This window comes from Rana temporaria, chromosome 4, assembly GCF_905171775.1.
Source record: "Rana temporaria chromosome 4, aRanTem1.1, whole genome shotgun sequence".
NCBI lineage: Eukaryota > Metazoa > Chordata > Amphibia > Anura > Ranidae > Rana > Rana temporaria.
This window is the reverse complement of record NC_053492.1, coordinates 246,709,135-246,729,549: the sequence shown is the minus strand read 5'-3', so window position 1 is coordinate 246,729,549 and position 20,415 is coordinate 246,709,135. Positions and strand designations below refer to the sequence as shown.

Genomic DNA, 20,415 nt, shown 5'->3' with positions numbered 1-20,415 from the left:
ACTTGCTGGGAGATATTTTTTTGCCGAGGAAACCGGTCGTGTGTACATTTTCGTCAAGGAAACTGTCGAGAAACTTGACGAGCCAAAAAGAAAGCATGTTCTCTATTTCCTTGACGGGAATGGAGAAAATTGGCTTGTCGAGTTTCTCGACAGCTTCACAAGGAACTCGACAAGCAAAACGATGTGTTTCGCTCGTCGAGTTTCTCGGTCGTGCGCACGAGGCCTCATGCCTCAAACACACGACCGAGAAACTCGACGGGCGAAACACATCGTTTTGCTCGTCGAGTTCCTTGTAAAGCCGGTGAGAAACTCGACAAGCCAATTTTCTCCATTCCCCTTAAGGAAATAGAGAACATGCTCTCTTTTTGGCTCGTCGAGTTTCTCGACAGTTTCCTCGACGAAAATGTACACACGACTGGTTTCCTCGACAAAAAAATATCTCCCAGCAAGTTTCTTGCTGGTTTTTGCCGAGGAACTTGGTCGTGTGTACAAGGCCTCAGGATGTCGAGGAACTCGACAAGGCAAGTTTCTCCATTCCCGTCGAGTTAAAAGAAGACATGCTCTCTTGTTGGCTCAACGGGATCCTCGACAGTTTCCTCGTCGAAAAATGTACACACGACCGGTTTCCTCGGCAAAAAAAAAAAAACAGCAAGTTTCTTGCTGGTTTTTGCCGAGAAACTCGGTCGTGTGTACGAGGCCCTAAACTCAACTCCATTTAGAAAAGGCAAATTCACTTTGCACTACAAGTGCAAAATGCACTGAAAGTGCACTTGGAAGTGCAGTCACTGAAAATCTGACGGCTAGATCTGAAATGAGGGGAAACTCTGCTGATTTTATCATCCAATCATGTGCAAGCTAAAATGCTGTTTTTTATTTTCCTTGTATGTCTCCCTCGGATCTACAGTGACTGCACTTCCAAGTGCACTTTACACTTGTAGTACAAAGTGGATTTGCCTTTCGTAAATAACCCCCCTATGTGTCCATGTACATATAGGCTTTTAGGATCATTTAGTAGCTGCGGAGGTTCAACCTCCCTCTCCTGAATGCGGAAGGATTGCGTCCAGGATAGGAACGTTTTGACTGCCGTCCGCAAAAACGCAGAAAAATTGCTGCCGGCAGTCAAAGTAGTCTATGTGTACATCAAGCCTTACATAGGCTATCTTGTCTTCAGTCCTGAATGAGCGATGCTGCCAGACTCATCCACCTTTCCAACCGTTTACTGCCTGTTAACCCTCTCTGCCGATTGCACCATCGGCTTCCACTCAAACAACAAAAAACATCAAAAATACTAACAACAACTAACAATTCACAAAGTCATCCACAACTCTGCCTCCATTATTAACGTTGTCTCAAATCTCTAGAACTTCTGCAGAGCTTTTCCCATCTTCTGAAACTCCTTTCCCCGATCTGTCCAAATGCCTCCTACTCTTAGGCGATCCGTTAAAACCCTTCTCTTCATACTTACCTGGCAGGGGAGACACCATGATCATGAAGGTGGTTATCCCAGGGCGAGGCTCGGCCATTGCACTCTGGCTGTGCTGACCCCTGCGATTTCTCCAAATGTGGGAAACTCGACTGCATAATCTGTGGTAGTGGGGGACTGCGTTCGCGTTTTCCCCTGATAAAAAAAAAAAAAAACCTTCTTCAGAGAAGCCTATCCTGCCCCCACCTAATAACTGTACTTGTATCTTCTCCTTCAGCTCATCCTCCACAGTTATGACCTTCTGTATCACCCTACGCTCCTTTTTAGATTGTAAGCTCTAATGAGCAGCAACCTCCGATTCCTCCTGTATTGGTTTGTATTGTAACTGTCCTGTCTGCTCTCACTTTGTAAAGCACAGCGCAAACTGCTGGCACTATATAAGTCCTGTATAATAAAAATAAAATTATATGTTTTTATCACTTTTATTTTATTTTTATGTTAGTCTGATGTTAAATGAGCACTGTCATAGGTGTATGTTTGTGACATACGCTCATATATATTTGTATTCATTGGGGATTGGACGTAGAAGCTTACTTTTGGGGTCATTTTCTTGGGGAATTTAGTTTGGCATGAAGTGGGAATATATATATTTATTTTATCGGTATGTTTATTTTATCTTCTTCAATGTGTTGTTTATTTTATCGTCTTCAATGTTTTATTTATTGTTAATTTTATCATTTTGTGTTATTTATGGTTTATTTTATCATCTTCAATGTGTTATTTATTGTTAATTTTATCATTTTGTGTTTTTTATTGCTTTTTTTTATCATCTTCAATGTGTTATTTGTTGCTAATTTAACCATTTTGTGTTATTTATGGTTTATTTTATCATCTTCAATGTGTTATTTATTGTTAATTTAACCATTTTGTGTTATTTGTTTTATCAATTTCAATGTGTTATTTATTGATAATTGTATCACCTTGTGCTATTTATTGTTTATTTTATCATCTTCAATGTGTTATTTATTGTTAATTTAACCATTTTATGTTATTTGTTGTTTATTTTATCAATTCCAATGTGTTATTTATTATTAATTTTATCATCTTGTGCTATTTATTGTTTATTTTATCATCTTCAATGTGTTATTCATTGTTAATTTAACCATTTTGTGTTATTTATTGTTTATTTTATCATCTTGTGTTATTTATTGTTTATTTTATCACCTTCAACTAAAAACGTTGATAGTTGAATACTACTGTTAATAAAAACGATAGAAAAGTGCTGTGTATTAGGATGAAGTATGTATAAATGAGTGTGGAGAGTGCCATAAGGTGACAGTACTGACCTGATGGAGAAGAAAGGCTCCTGCACATGTGAAGGGATGCTGGGGATGCCTCCTCCTCCTCCTCTTCCTCCTCCTCCAGTATCAGCGCTCAGAGCGCCAGGCTGAGCAAGCTGTAGACCATCCTGAGCCACGCTCTAACTGGTAAGCCGCCAGACTCCTGCCCCTGTGCGCGCTGCTATTGGCTGTCAGTCAGACTACTCCTGGGATGTGATAGGCTGCGGGAGGCTGTCAGTCTTCTCCATGCTCCCCTAGCTGAGTACCCGCCCCTTGGCTCCTAATTGATATTACTGGAGTGTGAAAGCATCGGCCGGGCTGCAGTCAGAGGCTGGCAGGCTGGTTACTCAGCAGCAGCAGCAGCGCACAGTTAGAGGAGCTGCACAAGGCAGGAATGGATGTGTACTGCTGGAACTCCTAGGGAACCCATGAGAGAAATACAGAGACTACACGGGCAGCACATGACCACTGTCCGCCCGCCACCCCTGCAATAACTTCAAGCACATACACACAAGAGTTCTGCAATTACTGTTAGCAACTCCTGGCCACCAGCGCTGAATGCACCATGGTTCTTCGTGTCTGGCACCTTGCTTGGATTACATTAGGCTCCTGGCTCGCTCTTTTTGCACATATCGGGGAGGCACAGACAACGAAGGAAGGTAAGGGACAGTACAGATCAATAGGAGGGGCAGGGCAGATCACTGGGGGGGGGGGGGGGTAAGTAAGGCACTGCAAAGATCAATAGGGGGGTGAGAACAGATCAATGGAGGGCACAAGTTAAGGGGCAGAACAGATCATTGGGGGGACAAGGTAAGGGGCAGAACAGATCACTGGGGGGGGGGGGGGCAAGGTAAGGGGCAGAGTGTCGATCGATAGGGGGGGCAGAACAGAGCACTAGGGGACGACAACGACAAGTTAGGCAGTACAGATCACTGGGGGACAAGATAAATGGCAGCACAAATCAATAGGGGGGGGGGCAGAACAGATCACTACGGGGACAAGGTAAGGGACAGTACAGATCACTGGGGGGGCAAGGTAAGGGGCAGAACAGAGCACTGGGAGGGAAAGGTAAGGGGCATACAGAGCACTGGGGGGACAAAGTAAGGGGCAGAACAGAGCACTGTGGGGGGGGGGGGTAAGGGGCAGTACATATCACTGTGGGTAACAAGGTAAGGGGCAGTATAGATCACTGGGGGGACAAGGTAAGGGGCAGTACATATCACTGTGGGTAACAAGGTAAGGGGCAGTATAGATCACTGGGGGGGACAAGGTAATGGGCAGTATAGATCACTGGGGGGGACAAGGTAAGGGGCAGTACAGATCACTGGGGGGGACAAGGTAATGGACAGTACAGATCACTGGGGGACAAGGTAATGGGCAGTATAGATCACTGGGGGGACAAGGTAAGGGGCAGTACAGATCACTGGAGGGGACAAGGTAATGGACAGTACAGATCACTGGGGGACAAGGTAAGGGGCAGTACAGATCACTGGGGGACAAGGTAAGGGGCAGTACAGATCACTGGGGGGGGGGGGGCAAGGTAAGGGACAGTACAGATCACTGGGGGGGGACAAGGTAAGGGGCAGTACAGATCACTGGGGGGGGGGGGACAAGGTAAAGGTCAGTACAGGTCACTGGGGGGGACAAGGTAAGGGGCAGTACAGATCACTGGGGGCAAGGTAAAGGGCAGTACAGATCACTGAGGGGGGCAGGGTAGGCAGTACAGATGGGTATTGGGGGGCAAGGTAAGGTAATTAAGATCATTAGGATGACAGCAGGGTAAGCAGTACAGATTTATTGGGGGTAGTGGGTAGACAGAGATCAGTGGAGGGGGACAGGGTAGGCAGTAGAGAACGGTGGGGGGGGGGGGCAAGTTTGGGTAGTAGGGATCCCTTGTGGAAGGCAAGGTAAGGCAGTAGGTATCAGTTGGGGTGGGGGGTGAGGCAGTGGGGATTACTTGGAGGGAGGTAGGGGTGTACAAGGTATGGCAGCAGAGATCAGGGGTGCACACAGTAGGGCAATGTATATGGGGGGGGGGTGAGACAGAGATCAGTAGGGGGGACAGGTCAAAGTTCTTCTGCCTGCAACCCACCAAGTGACAGGGACATGCAGAGTTAATAGTCTATTTTAGTGTGGACAAACTCTGTCTGCACGTCATGGCAAGAAATTGCAATGACTATGTTTAGGGCTGTCCCCCAAGGAGTCTGTTGTTCCGTACTAATCACAATGATCTTTATTTATCGTGTTTCCCTTGGGGATGCGCCAGCATGAGAAGAAAAGCACAGTGCAGTCTAGTTTTTACACACTTGATCAGGGCTGTTTGTGGAGTGCACATAGCAGACACAGGCTTCTGGATGTGACTGCTGCTATTCTGTTTATCAGAGTGGTACCAGCCAGGAGGTGGTGAGCTCATACTAGGTGACATCCCAGGGCTTTATTCTAGGGCTGATGTCTGCTGAGAGGTAAAGTTCCAGGCGGGCAGATCCTATAGAAGGAGGAGAGTGATCAGCAGGGTCTCATGGTACACACAGCAAAACTTTGTGTGTCATCTTCTCTACACTTATCACCTTGTCCTAGCTATCAGGACAATATACACAATTCTATCAGTGCTAGACAGGCACATCCGCACTGGAGATGGAGGTATGAAGAATATATGCCTTTGTTTCCGTACATACATATTAGTAGCTGTTTGTTTTTATGTAGGTGACTGTGTATATGAGACATCTGTCTGCCTGCTGTCTGTGTATCTATATATCTACCCAGTGGTGGGCAAAGCCCCCAAAGGGCTTCTGTGCAAAAATAATATTTGCGCCCCCCCCCCCCCCCATTCAACTACTGACCAGGTATGAACACTCAATTATTGCGTACACAATAGATAGATGGTAGATAGACCTATATAGATAGATAGCGAGATAGATAGATAGATAGCGAGATAGATAGATAGATAGATAGATAGATAGATAGATAGATAGATGGATGGATAGATAGATAGATAGATAGATAGCGAGATAGATAGATAGATAGATAGATAGATAGATAGATAGATAGATAGATAGCGAGATAGATAGATAGATAGATAGATAGATAGATAGATAGATAGATGGATGGATAGATAGATAGATAGATAGATAGCGAGATAGATAGATAGATAGATAGATAGATAGATAGATAGATAGATAGATAATGGGCAGCCTTTGCATTCACTCCATAGATAATACCACCTCAATGGTATCAAAAGGAAATGTAGGCATACATGGCAGACCAGGTCTACCTGACAGCACACAGACAGGAATACATGTAGTATAAATGGCCCTTATGCCCCAGAGGGCCTCTAAGTTCCATAGGGCCCTTGTGCATCTGCTGTCTACAAAAATGGTTTGTCCTCCCTGTCTGTGTCAGTCACTATTACTCAACTTAGACATAGGATGGAGCTTACTGCAACCCACTGAGGCTTATTAATAAGACAAAGAGGAAGCCATAGCAGCCGATCAACAATCACCTTTCATTGATCTGACAGCACCAAGCTGGTGAATGTGTCTGGTTTCTTTGGGTGACCACACTTCACACATCATTCTTGCTCTTTGCCTCATTTAAGCAAAAGCCAATTATCTGTAATACAGTCAGATTTCTTTTTTTTTTTGGAGAGATGTAAGAAGAAATTAGGTTTTGATGTGACTTTTTAAAATGCAATATAAATAGTTAAGGGAATAGAGTGGTTTTGCGGTGCTGAGAATGTGTGCGGTTGGGGGTGGGTGGCAGCGATTAAACTTTCAGCAGAGTTAGACAGCAATAAAAGCACAGTAGATCGATCATGCGGTAGGACTTGGGCACTTCATAAGCAGCACTGTCTAGGTGTATGAGCGGATTGCAGAATGAACATTGCCCCCAGAGTGGTGTGAATGCATTATGCAGATCACAGCTCAGTGTCAGCAGTGAATGATCCAGCCAAACAGGACACAAAAAGCTCATCCGACATGAGATAAGGATAGACTGCTGCCTATCCTGGAGCAGGTTTCTAGTGGTAGTCCTGGGAATTTGGATTTTGAGCAGCGAGATCAGTCTCCAGTGCTTGGAGGCAAAACATATCTATTTCTTCTCCTTCTGCTTGAATCCACACGTCTCATTGTAGAACCATTACACCCAGTAAGTGATGCAGAAATCTGTGCTGTGGGGTAGTACTGCCACACATACTCAGCCTAAGCAGTGGTAATCGAGGTCCATCAACTTCACAGTGGAATAGCACAATCTATCAAATTTTAATGTAAGCTAATTATGCACACTTATTATTCATTCTCCTACATGCAGATGCAAAATCAGAGCAAACGAACACCAATGTATTATTTAATATCGCAGAGAACACTGCTCTTTTGCTATTATAAAACGTCACATGTACATATTGAAAAAGAAGGAATTGCCAGCGCCACAGTGTTCCTAAATAGCCAAAATAAAAAACGGGTATACAGGTGCCTGAGGATCTACAGTGTGCAGACAAATGAACAGTGTTTGTTGGTTTATTGCAGGTGTGACCCCCAAACAGTGTTTATTTTAAGCCTAGTACAGTGCTAGAGCCTCAGCAGTGCCTAATTACCTCATTTACTGACTGATTCCCAAGCATGATTTCAGGCCTTTTCATGCAATAATATACAGGCTCATGATGATTAAATTCATTTGTTGTTACATCATAGAAGAAGTGAGCATTGGAATATGGAATGTGAGGGAGGTGAAAGTGTGATCTTAAAGAATGTCAACCTCAATTTCACAGATAAGGTCTGGCTGTGCTTCAGCTCTCTGTGTGGTATGTTTTGTTAGAGGGATGTTTCCAGATGTAGTAGGATATCTCAGTGTGTCAGTAGCAGGGACAGTACATCTCACTGATGTGGTGTGCTCAACACTTGTGTGCTGGGTTTAGCCAAGGGCTTAGCATTCTCATCAAAAGCAATGTAGTGTAGAGGTTCCATATCATAGCATTGCATATCTGGATCACAGTGCGCTTTCGGTAAACAGTAGTAGAAAACAATCCGTTAGCTGCCTTAAAGCTACCGAGGAAGAATGTGGAGTAGAAAAAGTCTACTGCGGCTACGTAAAAATGAGCAGTTAGCAACTTGGCTGTTCATTGGAAATAAAAAATCCCTTTTATTAAAAGAGAGCAAATTTGACTTATCCTCATTGGGAACTATGTATATGTGTTTTGGATTATATATATATATATATATATATATATATATATATATATATATATATATATATATATATATATATATATATGTGTGTGTGTGTGTGTGTGTTTATATACAGGCATACACCACTTTTAAGTACACAATTGGGTTTATTTACTATAGCTGGAAAGTGCAAAATCAGGCTCACTTCTGCACAGATACCAATTAGCTTCCAGGTATTATTACCAGGCTTAATTGAGCAAGCTGGGGTTAGAAGCTCATTGGTTTCTATGCAAAAGTCAGCCTGATTTTGCACTTTCCAGTGATAGTAAATAAACCCTATTGTGTACGTAAAAGTGGGGTATGCCTGTATATATATATAGATCTCTCTCTCTATATATAGATAGATAGATAGATAGATAGATATACGTATATGTACTGTATATACGTTATTTTGTCCATTTTACATCAAATATAATTTTTCTACAATATTTTATTATTATTTATGTATTATGCAGAAAGGTATGCCTTAATACCTACAGATATACCACATTACAGTTTAAGTTCTAAGTTTTGTATGTGGTGCTGAAAGGCCCAGTTTATTTCATTCTCCAGGACCAGTTTCTAGGTATCACCTGAAATAAAAGCACACTTGGTGGTTAGATTGACCTCGATTGTGAAAAAAAAAAAAAAAAAAAAGATTGGCCAAAACTTTCTGTTCAAATCAATACTTACCTGGCAGGGGTGCTACCATGATCACGAAGGTGGTTCTCCCAGGGTGAGACTCATCCATTGCACTCCAGGTGTGCTGACCCCTCGATTACCCTTAATGCGGGAAACTCGACTGCATAATTTGTGGTAGTGGGGGAAATTATAATAAAAAAACAATATTTATAACATCAGACATGCTATGGAAAATGCTTCCAATGTTCTCTAAAATAAGAATCATGCATTGCTTTCAGAAAGAATGTTTCCCCATGTGTTATTTAATATGGTCATTTTGCTATGCTTTTTATTTTCTGTATACACATTTGTTATTGTTAGTTTTATTTGGGAAAGAAACAAAGGAACTCAAAAATATAATGTCGATTTGTTATGACTTTTCTTGCAGTTATTTTGCTGGATTCCAAAGCACAACAGACAGAATTGGAATGGATCTCTTCTCCTTCCAGTGGGGTAAGACTTCTACCAAACAGTTCAGAAAGAAAGCTGAATTTCATGCTCCACATGTTCCAAGCAAATACTAGATTGGCTTAGGAACCTCAGAATGCTTTGGAAACATAAAGACAGGGGATTTAGCTTTTAGAGACTTTTTCGAGACTACAGAAACAGAACAGACTTCGGCATAATAAAGCCCTTTATTGAAAAGGGAAAGAAAAAATGTTCTGAGCAGGTTTATTCTAAAACTGTATGTACAAATTTGCCTACATTTGTATTGATTTTGCATGTCAAAGATGTGTCAAGTGTGGTCCTCACATAATAGCAGGGTTTTGCTGGGGTCTACACCTCGTAATAATGTGCTTAAGTAGCTGGACATGAAATAATTATCAGTAGACGGAGGATTACATATCAGGCACCGCCATCTCAAAAACAGTTTAGCGTGCCCGATAGACCACAACTCGGAGGGGAAAAAAGTTACTTTGTATAATTTTTTTCTTTATTTCTTCAAATTCCACTTTATTCTAACTTCCTGTCTGCCTATAGCTACTCATAGCTGTTCATTTTAATTCAAGTGTGGACTTTTCTATTAAAGCTTTGTATATACTTTTCATTTTATTTACTCAAGTAACATGAATGTAAATATTGACTGTCACTGTTTAGTCGTATTTAAATTTGTAGCTAAGCTTACAAAAATAGCATGACTATGGATGCACTATGAATGCATTCTAAAGCACGTATGTAATGTCCTCTGACTGTAGGATGAAGTTCTAAGTAATTAGCAGAGTTCCTGGATTTACTATAGTTTGATCTGATTGCAATGGAAATTCTGAGTCATCAGCACACTTCTGGGGCTTTAGGCCCTGTATGGTCCCATTGTAGACTTTTGTTGAACAAAATGCTGTAAATAAATACAAGGTTTATATATTTACAGCCCTGCTCAAAATTCATACATGATTTATTTTTCACACAGTGGAAATAAGCTATGACTAGTATAACAGACTAACTTACAACAGGCAGCAACATTATCTGATTAAAAAATGTTCTGCAAATGCCATACACCCTAGTATATAAGATATGTAAGAATAAAAAATGTTCTGCAAATGCCATACACCCTAGTATATAAGATATGTAAAAATAAAAAATGTTCTGCAAATGCCATACACCCTAGTATATAAGATATGTAAGAATAAAAAATGTTTGATATCACAAAATAGTTGCAGGAGGTGTTAAGAGAAGCAATCACTTCTCATATTCCTAATCTTGCGGTGAAAAATGTATTTTTCACCTTTAAAAATAATAATGAAAAACAAATCTCAATGATTTATTTTGCTACTTTTTTTGTTCCATATATTTATAGATATTCAGTTATTATAATATAGTATTTTTAGTGTGGCAGGAATTTTTATAACTCTTTACAACTTTTATAACTTTGTAATTTTGTATGTAAGGGCTCTCCAATATTGTATAAATAAATGAATAAATAAATAACCAGGATAAGAGACAATGTTTACCTTGGGTATTATGGCATGCAATTATAAAGTGTTCCCCCGAGATTTTATAACAAAAAACAAGGTAAAAAGATGAGAAGCACCATGCGCACCAAGGCTTGCAATTCTAACGCATTATTCAATATTATCTACTAAAAAATGAGGACAAAAGACAAGAGGAATCTTGCGCAATATTGCTTAGAGTTATAATTGTTACTGATTTTTGAATAGGAACTACTTTTGCGGTATGGCCTTATGCTACAAAACATGTTTTTCCATGGCTAAATGTACCATATTTTGTCATAATGTTATTTTGTTCACTTAAAAAGAAAAAAAAAACTCTATATCCTTCAGAATACAAGATGTGCAGGGCATTGTGCACTCGTGGCATTATTGCAGTAATTTGCTACAGAAAGTCAATAACTTCCACATTAAAGCCATTATCATGAAATACATCCCTACGGTGGATATCAGTCTAGTAAATCGGCAATATACAAACATGCAATATACAAAATGCCACTTTGTATTTGTAGTAATGTCAAATTTAGTAAGCCATTTTTCACCCTGCAATATCTTTTGTACAGAAATAGAAATTGGGACTAAATAAGGTAATGCAAAGTGCAGAAGCTCAACCAAACAGAATTCTTATTTTCGTGATTTGAGTTGATAAAATAAAATCTGATTGGCTGCCAGTTGCTACTCCTAGATTGCACCCAATTCTTTATTGGATAAGCCTATATGTAACATAAAAATAGCGTGTTGTGTAAGGGGTGACAAGAACATAAAACAGAACATTTGGTACATTGTATTATTGTCTCTGATGTCTGTAAATTGTGTAGTTGACCGCTAAAAATGTGTCCAAAAAAAGATTTGAGTACTGTATTCACAACTTGCATGAACTCATTATTATAATGATGGAACAAATTGGCAAGCATATAAATAGATTGTAAGTCTTGCAAAATGACCCGCTATCTGAAATTTCTGACCAACTGTCTGAAATCGACCCACTATATATTGATCGCTCAAAGTCCAATATTTCCTACGTCCACCAATTGGAGGCTACTTACAACAAAAGGAAAACTAGTTTGCGTCTTGTTTTATGCCAAGGGTAATTCACTGCTTTTTGATAAAGGGATATGCACTTATTTATGTATTATGCATGTTCGTTTTATCCTGGAATGTTGGAAAATAATGGTGCCTTTGTTACATTTGCTGATATTAGTTTCATTTATTTTCAGTGGGAAGAAATCAGTGGCTTGGATGAAAATTACACACCAATTAGAACTTATCAGGTATGTCAGGTCCTGGAACCCAACCAGAACAACTGGCTGCGGACTAACTGGATTTCAAAAGCCAATGCACAAAGGATTTTTGTTGAGTTAAAGTTCACATTAAGGGATTGTAATAGTCTTCCTGGTGTACTGGGAACCTGCAAGGAAACGTTTAACTTGTATTATTACGAAACAGATTACGATACTGGCAGAAACATGAGAGAAAATCAATATGTGAAAATAGACACCATTGCCGCAGATGAAAGTTTTACCCAAGGAGACCTTGGTGAGCGAAAAATGAAACTTAACACAGAGGTTCGGGAAATTGGGCCTCTCTCAAAAAAGGGATTTTACCTGGCATTTCAGGACGTAGGAGCCTGCATTGCCCTGGTTTCAGTAAAAGTGTACTATAAAAAGTGTTGGACCATTATTGAGAATTTGGCCATCTTCCCTGACACTGTTACTGGCTCTGAATTCTCCTCCTTGGTTGAAGTAAGAGGGACTTGTGTCAGCAATGCAGAGGAAGAGGCAGAAAATTCTCCAAAGATGCACTGCAGCGCTGAAGGTGAATGGCTGGTTCCCATTGGAAAGTGTATCTGCAAAGCAGGATATCAACAGAAAGGGGATACATGTGAACGTAAGTAACACAACTTTGTAATATATTTGGTATCATATTAGCTTAACTGTTGCCGATGATTCCTTCTTTTAAGAAATAGCTTGCTAGACTAGCAGAATTAGGCGGAATAAGCAATTATTTTTCCTTTGTTGGATTTTGCATTGAATTGTGTACAATAATTACATTTTTTAAAACTAAAAAATAAAGCAATTAAACATAGTTATCTAGGTAGATTATATTAGTTGTACTTTATTAACCCCCCCCTTCACTCATTAATGTAACTAAAGTTTCGTAAAAACAGTGAGTATGGATTCACAAAAAAATGGTAGACTTAAGTGCGTTATTTAGTAGAGGAATCAATTTCTCCTTAGCCGGCTCTCTATTCTTGAAAGCAGTGGGACTTAAGAGATCTACAAAAGGCATCCCCTTAGCATGTCAGGGTAGAAAAAACCTTTCTGGTGTTGCAAAAAATAAACATGGGCTGCTAAATTTTGCCTTTGGGGTCCTTTTAGAGTGTTCAAAATGCATTTTGCCCAAACATTTTTAATTCTTTTATTGACTTGTTGTAGTACATTGTTGAGACTGTTTTACATTTGTATATGGATTTTATACTGACAATAATATGTGAAAACATTTCCAAATTTCACCACAAGGGAATGTTTTTTTAAATGTAACCTGCCATTGCTAACACTTTGTCTAGAAAATACTTGTATGGCCATCAAGTTGATTCAGTAGCTTTAATATTTTCTGAGTACTTAACCTGCCACAAGTATGCAGTTCAGGAGTTCTAACTGTGATTTCTGTTACTTGTTCCTAGTCAGTTGCTGAGAAAGTATTGAAGCCAGGGATAACCAGACAACTAGCGTTTTCATAAGGAGGTCAGCAATGGCAGCCTTCAGGCTTCCCTAAGTATAGAGTTCCTTTATATGTGTCTTAAAATCCCCTAAAGCCACATTGTGCACATCGTCCAATTGTGTCCTCAGGTTTGTGTGCCCAGTTATATCAGTTTCGCCATGATCTGTTTTGGCATTGCAAATGAACACAGATCCTCCAGATCGATGAATAGATCGATGAATACCTTCCTGCTGTAGTAAATTAGCTTCAGTGCTTGTGATCTAATCCTACCAAAATATTAGGTTTTGTTTCAATGGGTAATTTTCATATGGTAGAAATGGCAAACTACCCAAATGCTTAATTTTCTTGTTATGCAGACCAGTAGATAAACTCTGGTTTCCTAATATTTCACATGTATCTCAATTGTAATCAACATTGACATAAATGTTGACCTAATCAATGTTCAATATCTAATCAGATGAAACCTCAGAAACTAACACCATTGATCGTCTTAAGTGCAAGCCTTTCATTTCCCTATTTCAAAATGGGAACTACTAGTGCTAGTATAAGAAACATAGATCGTATTAGGAAACCTGTTTTAAAAGATTGCATAGAATTACAATCTATCAAAATCATTGGGGAATCAGAGCACATGCTCATAGAGTACATCTTTATCCTATGTGCACTTATTCATCGAAGGTGTACCAGCCAGTTATGTTAACAAACATCTACCACATATACCTACTGATACATTTATGTACCTTGTATGATGTATCAAGGCAACATATAATGTTAATTTTCAGAAAATACTATTCACCATATGCCCTTTAAAGTCTACAGCATAAATAGGTTTAAGTTAGGCTGGCCATACATTATACACTTTTCTTACACAATTTTCCTTTCGATTTACTAAAAAACATACAATATGAGGTTAAACCTAAACACTTTAAATTTGTATGCAATCAGGCAGGCCCTTGTACTACATAGTTGAAGGTAAATATAAATTTAATAAGACAATTTATGGCCAGCTTATGTATGATGGTGCATTTTACCAATCTAACCAGCAATTTCCCTTTCTAGCATACCCTTATTTTGATTTAGTAAGGTAAAATAGGATTTTCAGTGTGCAAGGGTATTGAGGAATTCTCCCTTAGCTTTGTAAATAAGGTGCAGTCTTTTGAATTCCATCATCCAATCACGTGCAAGCAAAAACATTTTTTTATTACTTTTTTTGCATGTCTGGTATTCTTAAAAAGTGAATTTTCATCACATTCACTAAACTAAGTGAAAATTTCCATGCACAGTGAAATTTCCCTTGAAAGTGCCTTTAGCAAGTCATCCCCTTTGTGGTTAGTTGCTACAGAATAATATAGTACCAAAACGATGCCTATTGGTTGATTGCCACATAAAAACAGGACTGTGTGAACTCAGTTGCACCTCTACTAGCAACTCCCAGAACTCTACTTTATCAATTTTATTATGTAAACCCTCCCTATTAAAATCAGCATTAGTGTGCTTTTTATCTCTGGGATTCAAGTACCTCAGCTATTTTAAATATCAATTGTTAAACAACCTTCATCTAATGATAGAATAAATGCCAACATTTGCAGATTAGTTCTCTGCCAGGAATAAAAAAAAATAATATATATATATATATTAGATATTTTAAAGGTAATACAAATTAGGCATATAACTCAGTGGACACTGCATTCTGGCAGAGTACTTTTTCATTACATGGACTACTTCTGTAGATGCTAACTGCAATTTTATAATCCTCGGGAAGCTAAAATTACTTTCTTTAATAAGGTTTCATCTGTAATTGCCAGACACTGGTGGATTTCGGTGCATTTGATCAGATGCTCCAGCCGAGCACAATCCACTTTAACACTTTTAGTAGAGAAAATTGAAAGTTGTTTTTTAAAGTTGTAAGGGTAACCTAGATAGAAAAAAAATAAAATAGGTTGTCGTTTGGCCAAGCATCTCTAGCATTTCCTTTGGCAGTATGTCTAAGCTTATAACAGTATTAAACCCATGGCAGCCCATTTAGATACACTTCATTTTTGTGCTTATAGCAGGACTTAAGGGCCTAGGTCAGATCACAAAATGAGCAGACAAGCTTTTTTTTCTCACCTTTTCTGTTTTTCTTTTTTTATGATTTACAATTTAATTCTCCTGGACATGTTATGCTAAATCTTACCATTGTTAGGCAGCATTCGTTCCTTTGTAGAGAGACAAAGGGCATAGCAGTTCTCGAACTGTGTAAAACAAATGAATCAAACAAGTTTACTTGAGCTGGGCACTTAATTTCAGCAAGATGTTGACTATATGCTCCTGCTGTCATTTATTCTTGAGTGTTGCACTGTGTTTGTTTGTTACAATAATTCCCTTTCTTGGCTTTGGTCCCAAGCAACTGCAGAGAAAATGCTTTGCACGAGAAGCATACATAAGATTCTCTCTGTACTGTGCCTCGTTTTTCCTTCTGGCAGCCTAACCATGAATTCCCCATAGCTATGATAGCGTGCTTTAATTGCCAATGCATTTGATCATTGATCCCCCAGATCAGTGTACTTTTACTGCCCTCTTCCTTTCAGTCATGTTATCTGTTCATTTTACCTTTGCTTCTTATTGCAGGAACTCAGTCCCCTTCTAGGTTTTTTTTAAGGCAAATATTTTATTGCAGCCTAACTCTCCATTCAGCACAGTGTTGTCTACAAATCTCGGGCAGTAGATTTCCTCCTGCTTTATATAAGCAGAAAATCACCTGAAATGTTATCACAGTTTATCAAATTAATCAGACATGGGGATAAGTCATTGATAGTGGAAATGAAATAAACTGCATAACTATCAAATGATTAGCTGGTAATTGCGTTGACTTTGTGCTACCTCTCAAAACCCAGAAATCTACTGATGTCTTTACAGGCTAATGATACGTTCAGTGTCTCTAAGCGCCTTATATTCAGCAGTGTAGCTCTCATCATATTAAGCATACAAAGAAATACTTTGCAATTGTGTCCTTATGTAGTACTTTTCTTACCGCTTTTCAAGACTTTGTGATTAAAAGGTTACTATCATGGCTACCAAGTGCCCTTTAATAGCAGGAAAAATCTTTTTTATTACATTGCAATCATGCTGTCCCAGTTTCTCTACTTCTTCAACCTGCAATTCCTAAATAATTAAAGACATCAGATTTGGATTCTGTGTAGCCCACAGTCTTTTTCGGAGATTTAATTCAAGTTTATTTTCTATTCTTTATGCGATGACCTACCTTCCAGCAACCCTTTTTGAGGTAGGAGTATTGTCAACCCCAGTTGAAAAAGATCTCTTTCCAGTTAAAAAGAAAAGGTTTATCATTTTTGGAAGGTGTGATGAGAAATGTTCTTATGCTAACATTAAAGCATAGCAGCTATATAATAAAAACATTAGTTTTGAAGGTTGTAAATAGACAATCGGTAAAAATGTCTTAAAATACTGTACTGTAAAGAGCTGAACTAGTAATTCTGAGTGTTTGAGAATAAATACTGCACTCTGAGCTGTTAAAAAAAAAGCAACTTAATTCTCAGTTTGAAATCCTGAGAGCAACCAGGTATGGATATCGTGTATAGTAAAGTGGATGAATTGGAGTTCACTATGCTGAAATTGTATTTCCTTTCTTACTTCCATTGATTGATGGCTAATGCATCAGCAAGCTAAAATAGATGCAGGGCTTTTACTAAATCCCTGCAGTGTTTGGACATTTGGTACATTATCTGACGCTCACAGAACACACTCATTTTGTGTACTAGTGTCACTATATTATTTGCGATTAGTTTAATTAATTTGTTTTTTTTGCCCGTAGTTTCACTTGGGGAAACAGGTTTCCCCTGTAGATTTAGTTTTATCAAGGCCTGCAGCTATGTATGCAATTTATACATATCACCACAAAGAAGTAAAGTGCAGGAATCAATTGGCCTTAAGTGTTAATAATGCATGATCATGTTGCTTTAGTCAGTTCCTGCTTTCTAGTATTTCCCTGTTAGGATGGCTTGCAAAAATACATGTAGGGATGTTTTCATTTATAGGGACTCAGGTAGGCTTCGCTTTGAATATGCATCAATATACATGGAATATAGAAAAATCCTAAAGTAGATTTAAACTCGGCAACTGAAATTCAATCCTTTATAAATCTGCAACAATCATAAAATAATACCTAAGGACCATACCTTGCAGATCCTTGTTCAGATGCTTCCTGTTATAGGGTGACAACATCGACCCTTTCTCTGTCTCCAGGTTGTGCACCCGTGTTGTCACCCTATTAAATTGGCTTCCAAGCTGCCATTTTAACACACATTATGCAGATGTGGGTGTTATTTGCAAAAGGCAAATCCACTTTGCACTACTAGTGCAAATTACAAGTGCAAAGTGCACTTGAAATTGCACTGAAAGTGCACTTGGAAGTGCAGTCGCTGTAAATCTGAGGGGTAGATCTCAAATGAGGGGAAGCTCTGCTGATTTTATCATTCAATCATGTGCAAGCTAAAATGTTTTTTTTTTTTCCCTTGCATGCCCCCCTTTGGATGTACAGCGACTGCACTTCCAAGTGCACGTTTAGTGCAATTTCAAGTGCACTTTGCACTTGTAGTGCAAAGTGGATTTGCCTTTCGATAAATAACCCCCATTGTTTACCACTGTCACCATTAAGAAACCCGTCCTAAGGAATTCCATGGAGCTATTGCTAGCATGCATATAGACCAGGCATGTCCAAAGTCCGGCCCACGGGCCAATTGCGGCCCTCGTTCCAGTTTAATGCGGCCCCACTGGTAATTTGTATATATACTGTGTATCTTTTGTGGCCCCCAATGAATCTCTGAGTGCCGCCGGGATTCGTTGGGGGGGCCACAAAAGCTATATACCGTATTTTATCGTTCTGGCAGCCTCGGAGTGGACAAGGAGGGGGCCAAACAAGTCCTGTCAGATTACATACAGGAGGATCTCCCGTTTACTCGGCAGCATCTGTAATAGGAAGTCCCGTCTCCTGGGCTGGCATTGGACGACTGTTCTGTCTATCATAGGAGGCAGGACTTTGTATTAAAGAGGCCGCCAAGCAAACAGGAGATTCTTCTGTATGTAATCTGTCTGTGCTCGTCCTGCCCCCCTCCCTGTCCCCTCCGAGGCTGCAGTTGGGCATGGATCAGGCTGCACTGATGGCAATGGTGAGGCTGCATTCATGGCACTTGTGAGGCTTTATTCAGAGGCTGCATTCAGAGGCTGCATTCAGAGGCTGCATTCATGTCAATGGTGAGGCTGCATTCATGTCAATGGTGAGGCTGCATTAATGGCAATGGTGAGGCTGCATTCATGGTAATGGTGAGGCTGCATTCATGGCACTTGTGAGGCTGTATTCATGGCACTTGTGAGGCTGCATTCATGGCACTTTTGAGGCTCCATTGATGGGCACTGATTAGGCTGCATTTATGGACAGTGACCCTTATTTTGCTTCACAGTTCTTTATTTAAAATTAAAAACAAATCCTGAAACTTCTCTCTTAAAGTGAAGGTGCATATTATACGCCGATAAATACAGTATATCCAAATAACACACCCAAGCTCATCCTTAGACTCTTCACCACACAAAGCTTGCATTTTATTTAATGGTTCAAAGAATGTCAGGCAAAATGTTCGGCCCTCACGCATGTTCACATCATAAAATCTGTCCCTCTTTGAAAAAAGTTCGGACACCCCTGATATAGACAGAAAGTGACTGCAAGAGGAGTTAGGAAATCAGCAGTGGGTAAAATGGGTAGAACCAAGTATGTTACAAAATACTTTGCTTGAAAACAAGTATCTTTCAATGATTTGATTTTACATAGACTTGCGTTGTCAAGCCTTTTTCTTCTTACATTCCCATGAGGCCCAAAGCATTTTTTTTGTTTTGGTAATATTTTGGTCCTGCACATTATATATACATTTTAGGCTTTGTAGTGTACCTTAATGTGTTGTACATCATTTTTGTTTTTTGTTTTTTTTACAGACACAGACAGATAGTGATTTGCTTTAGTGACAAATTTAGATACATGTCTTTATAAGAAATAATAGTAAAAAAAAAAACTATTTCCCATAATTTTTCCCAGCACAACATTTAACCACTTCACCCCCCGGAAGGATTTACCCCCTTCCTGACCAGGGCAATTTTTGTGGATATGCTTTAACTGACAATTGTGCAGTCGAATGACACTGTACCCAAATAAAATTGACATATTTTTTTCTCACAGAGAGAGATTCCTTTTGTTGGTATTTGGTCACCTCTGCAGTTTTTATTTTTTGTGCTATAAACAAAAACATTTTTTAAAAAAAACGATATTTTTGACTTTTTGGTATACTAAATATCCCCCAATTTTTTTTTAAAAGCAAATTTCTTTATCGGTTTAGGTCGATATATAATCTTCTACATATTTTTGGTAAAAAAAATCGCAATAAGCATATATTGATTGGTTTGCGCAAAAGTTATAGCGTCTACAAAACAGGGAATAGATATATGGCATTTTTATTATTTTTTACTAGTAATGGCAGCGATCAGAGTTTTCTATAGGGACTGCGACATTGACACTTTTTTTGGGACCATTGACATTTATACAGCGATCAGTGCTATAAAAATGCACAGATTAATGTGTAAATATCACTGACAGGGAAGGGGATCACATTAGCGGGAGATCAAGGGGTTAAATGTGTTCCCTAGGTGTGTTTCTAACTGTGTGGGGATAGGAATGACTAGGGGAGGAGCCAGATCGCTGTTCCTACTTAGTAGGAACAGACGATCTGTCTCCTCCCCTGTCAGAACAGGGATTTGTGTGTATACACACACAAATCCCCGGTTTGGCTCTCGTGCCCGCTGGCCATGCACATTGTGTCCCCCGCTGTGCAGCGTGCGTGCCTGTTACGGCTCTTAAAGGAGCCGCCGTTAGGGTACGGTGGTTTGCGCAGCAGTGCCATTCTGCCAATGTATATCGGCATGAGCCTGTCGGCAAGTGGTTAAAGAATTTATGAATCAACATATATTCATCTCAAAATATAACCATCAAAGTCTGCTGATTAAAATCACAGATATCACATCAGTGTAACTTTTATGTAATGTAGTGGAATTGCGAAGCTCAA

The 20,415-nt window shown here is 39.4% G+C and overlaps 1 protein-coding gene, 1 non-coding gene and 1 pseudogene across 11 annotated transcripts in view; all 3 read left to right on the top strand.

Annotated features, from left to right (window-relative positions):
• Window positions 1-1,457: 1,457 nt before the first annotated feature.
• On the top strand, window positions 1,458-1,621 carry LOC120938454. The gene has a single exon (XR_005749069.1). It is a non-coding gene; the product is annotated as a U1 spliceosomal RNA (small nuclear RNA).
• A 1,475-nt stretch (window positions 1,622-3,096) lies between these two features.
• EPHA7 (EPH receptor A7) overlaps window positions 3,097-20,415 on the top strand; it is a 269,519-nt gene continuing 252,200 nt past the window's right edge. For 8 of the 10 annotated variants that reach the window (XM_040350116.1, XM_040350113.1, XM_040350111.1 and 5 more), the window contains exons 1-3: window positions 3,134-3,422; window positions 9,031-9,095; window positions 11,806-12,475. In XM_040350116.1, the coding sequence (XP_040206050.1) occupies window positions 3,329-3,422; window positions 9,031-9,095; window positions 11,806-12,475 (829 nt within the window). In that variant the 5' untranslated portion in view covers window positions 3,134-3,328. Of the gene's footprint in view, window positions 3,423-9,030; window positions 9,096-11,805; window positions 12,476-20,415 lie in introns of all 10 variants that reach the window. The other 2 variants (XM_040350118.1, XM_040350117.1) reach the window with 2 other exon arrangements.
• On the top strand, window positions 8,647-8,898 carry LOC120938458 (annotated as a pseudogene).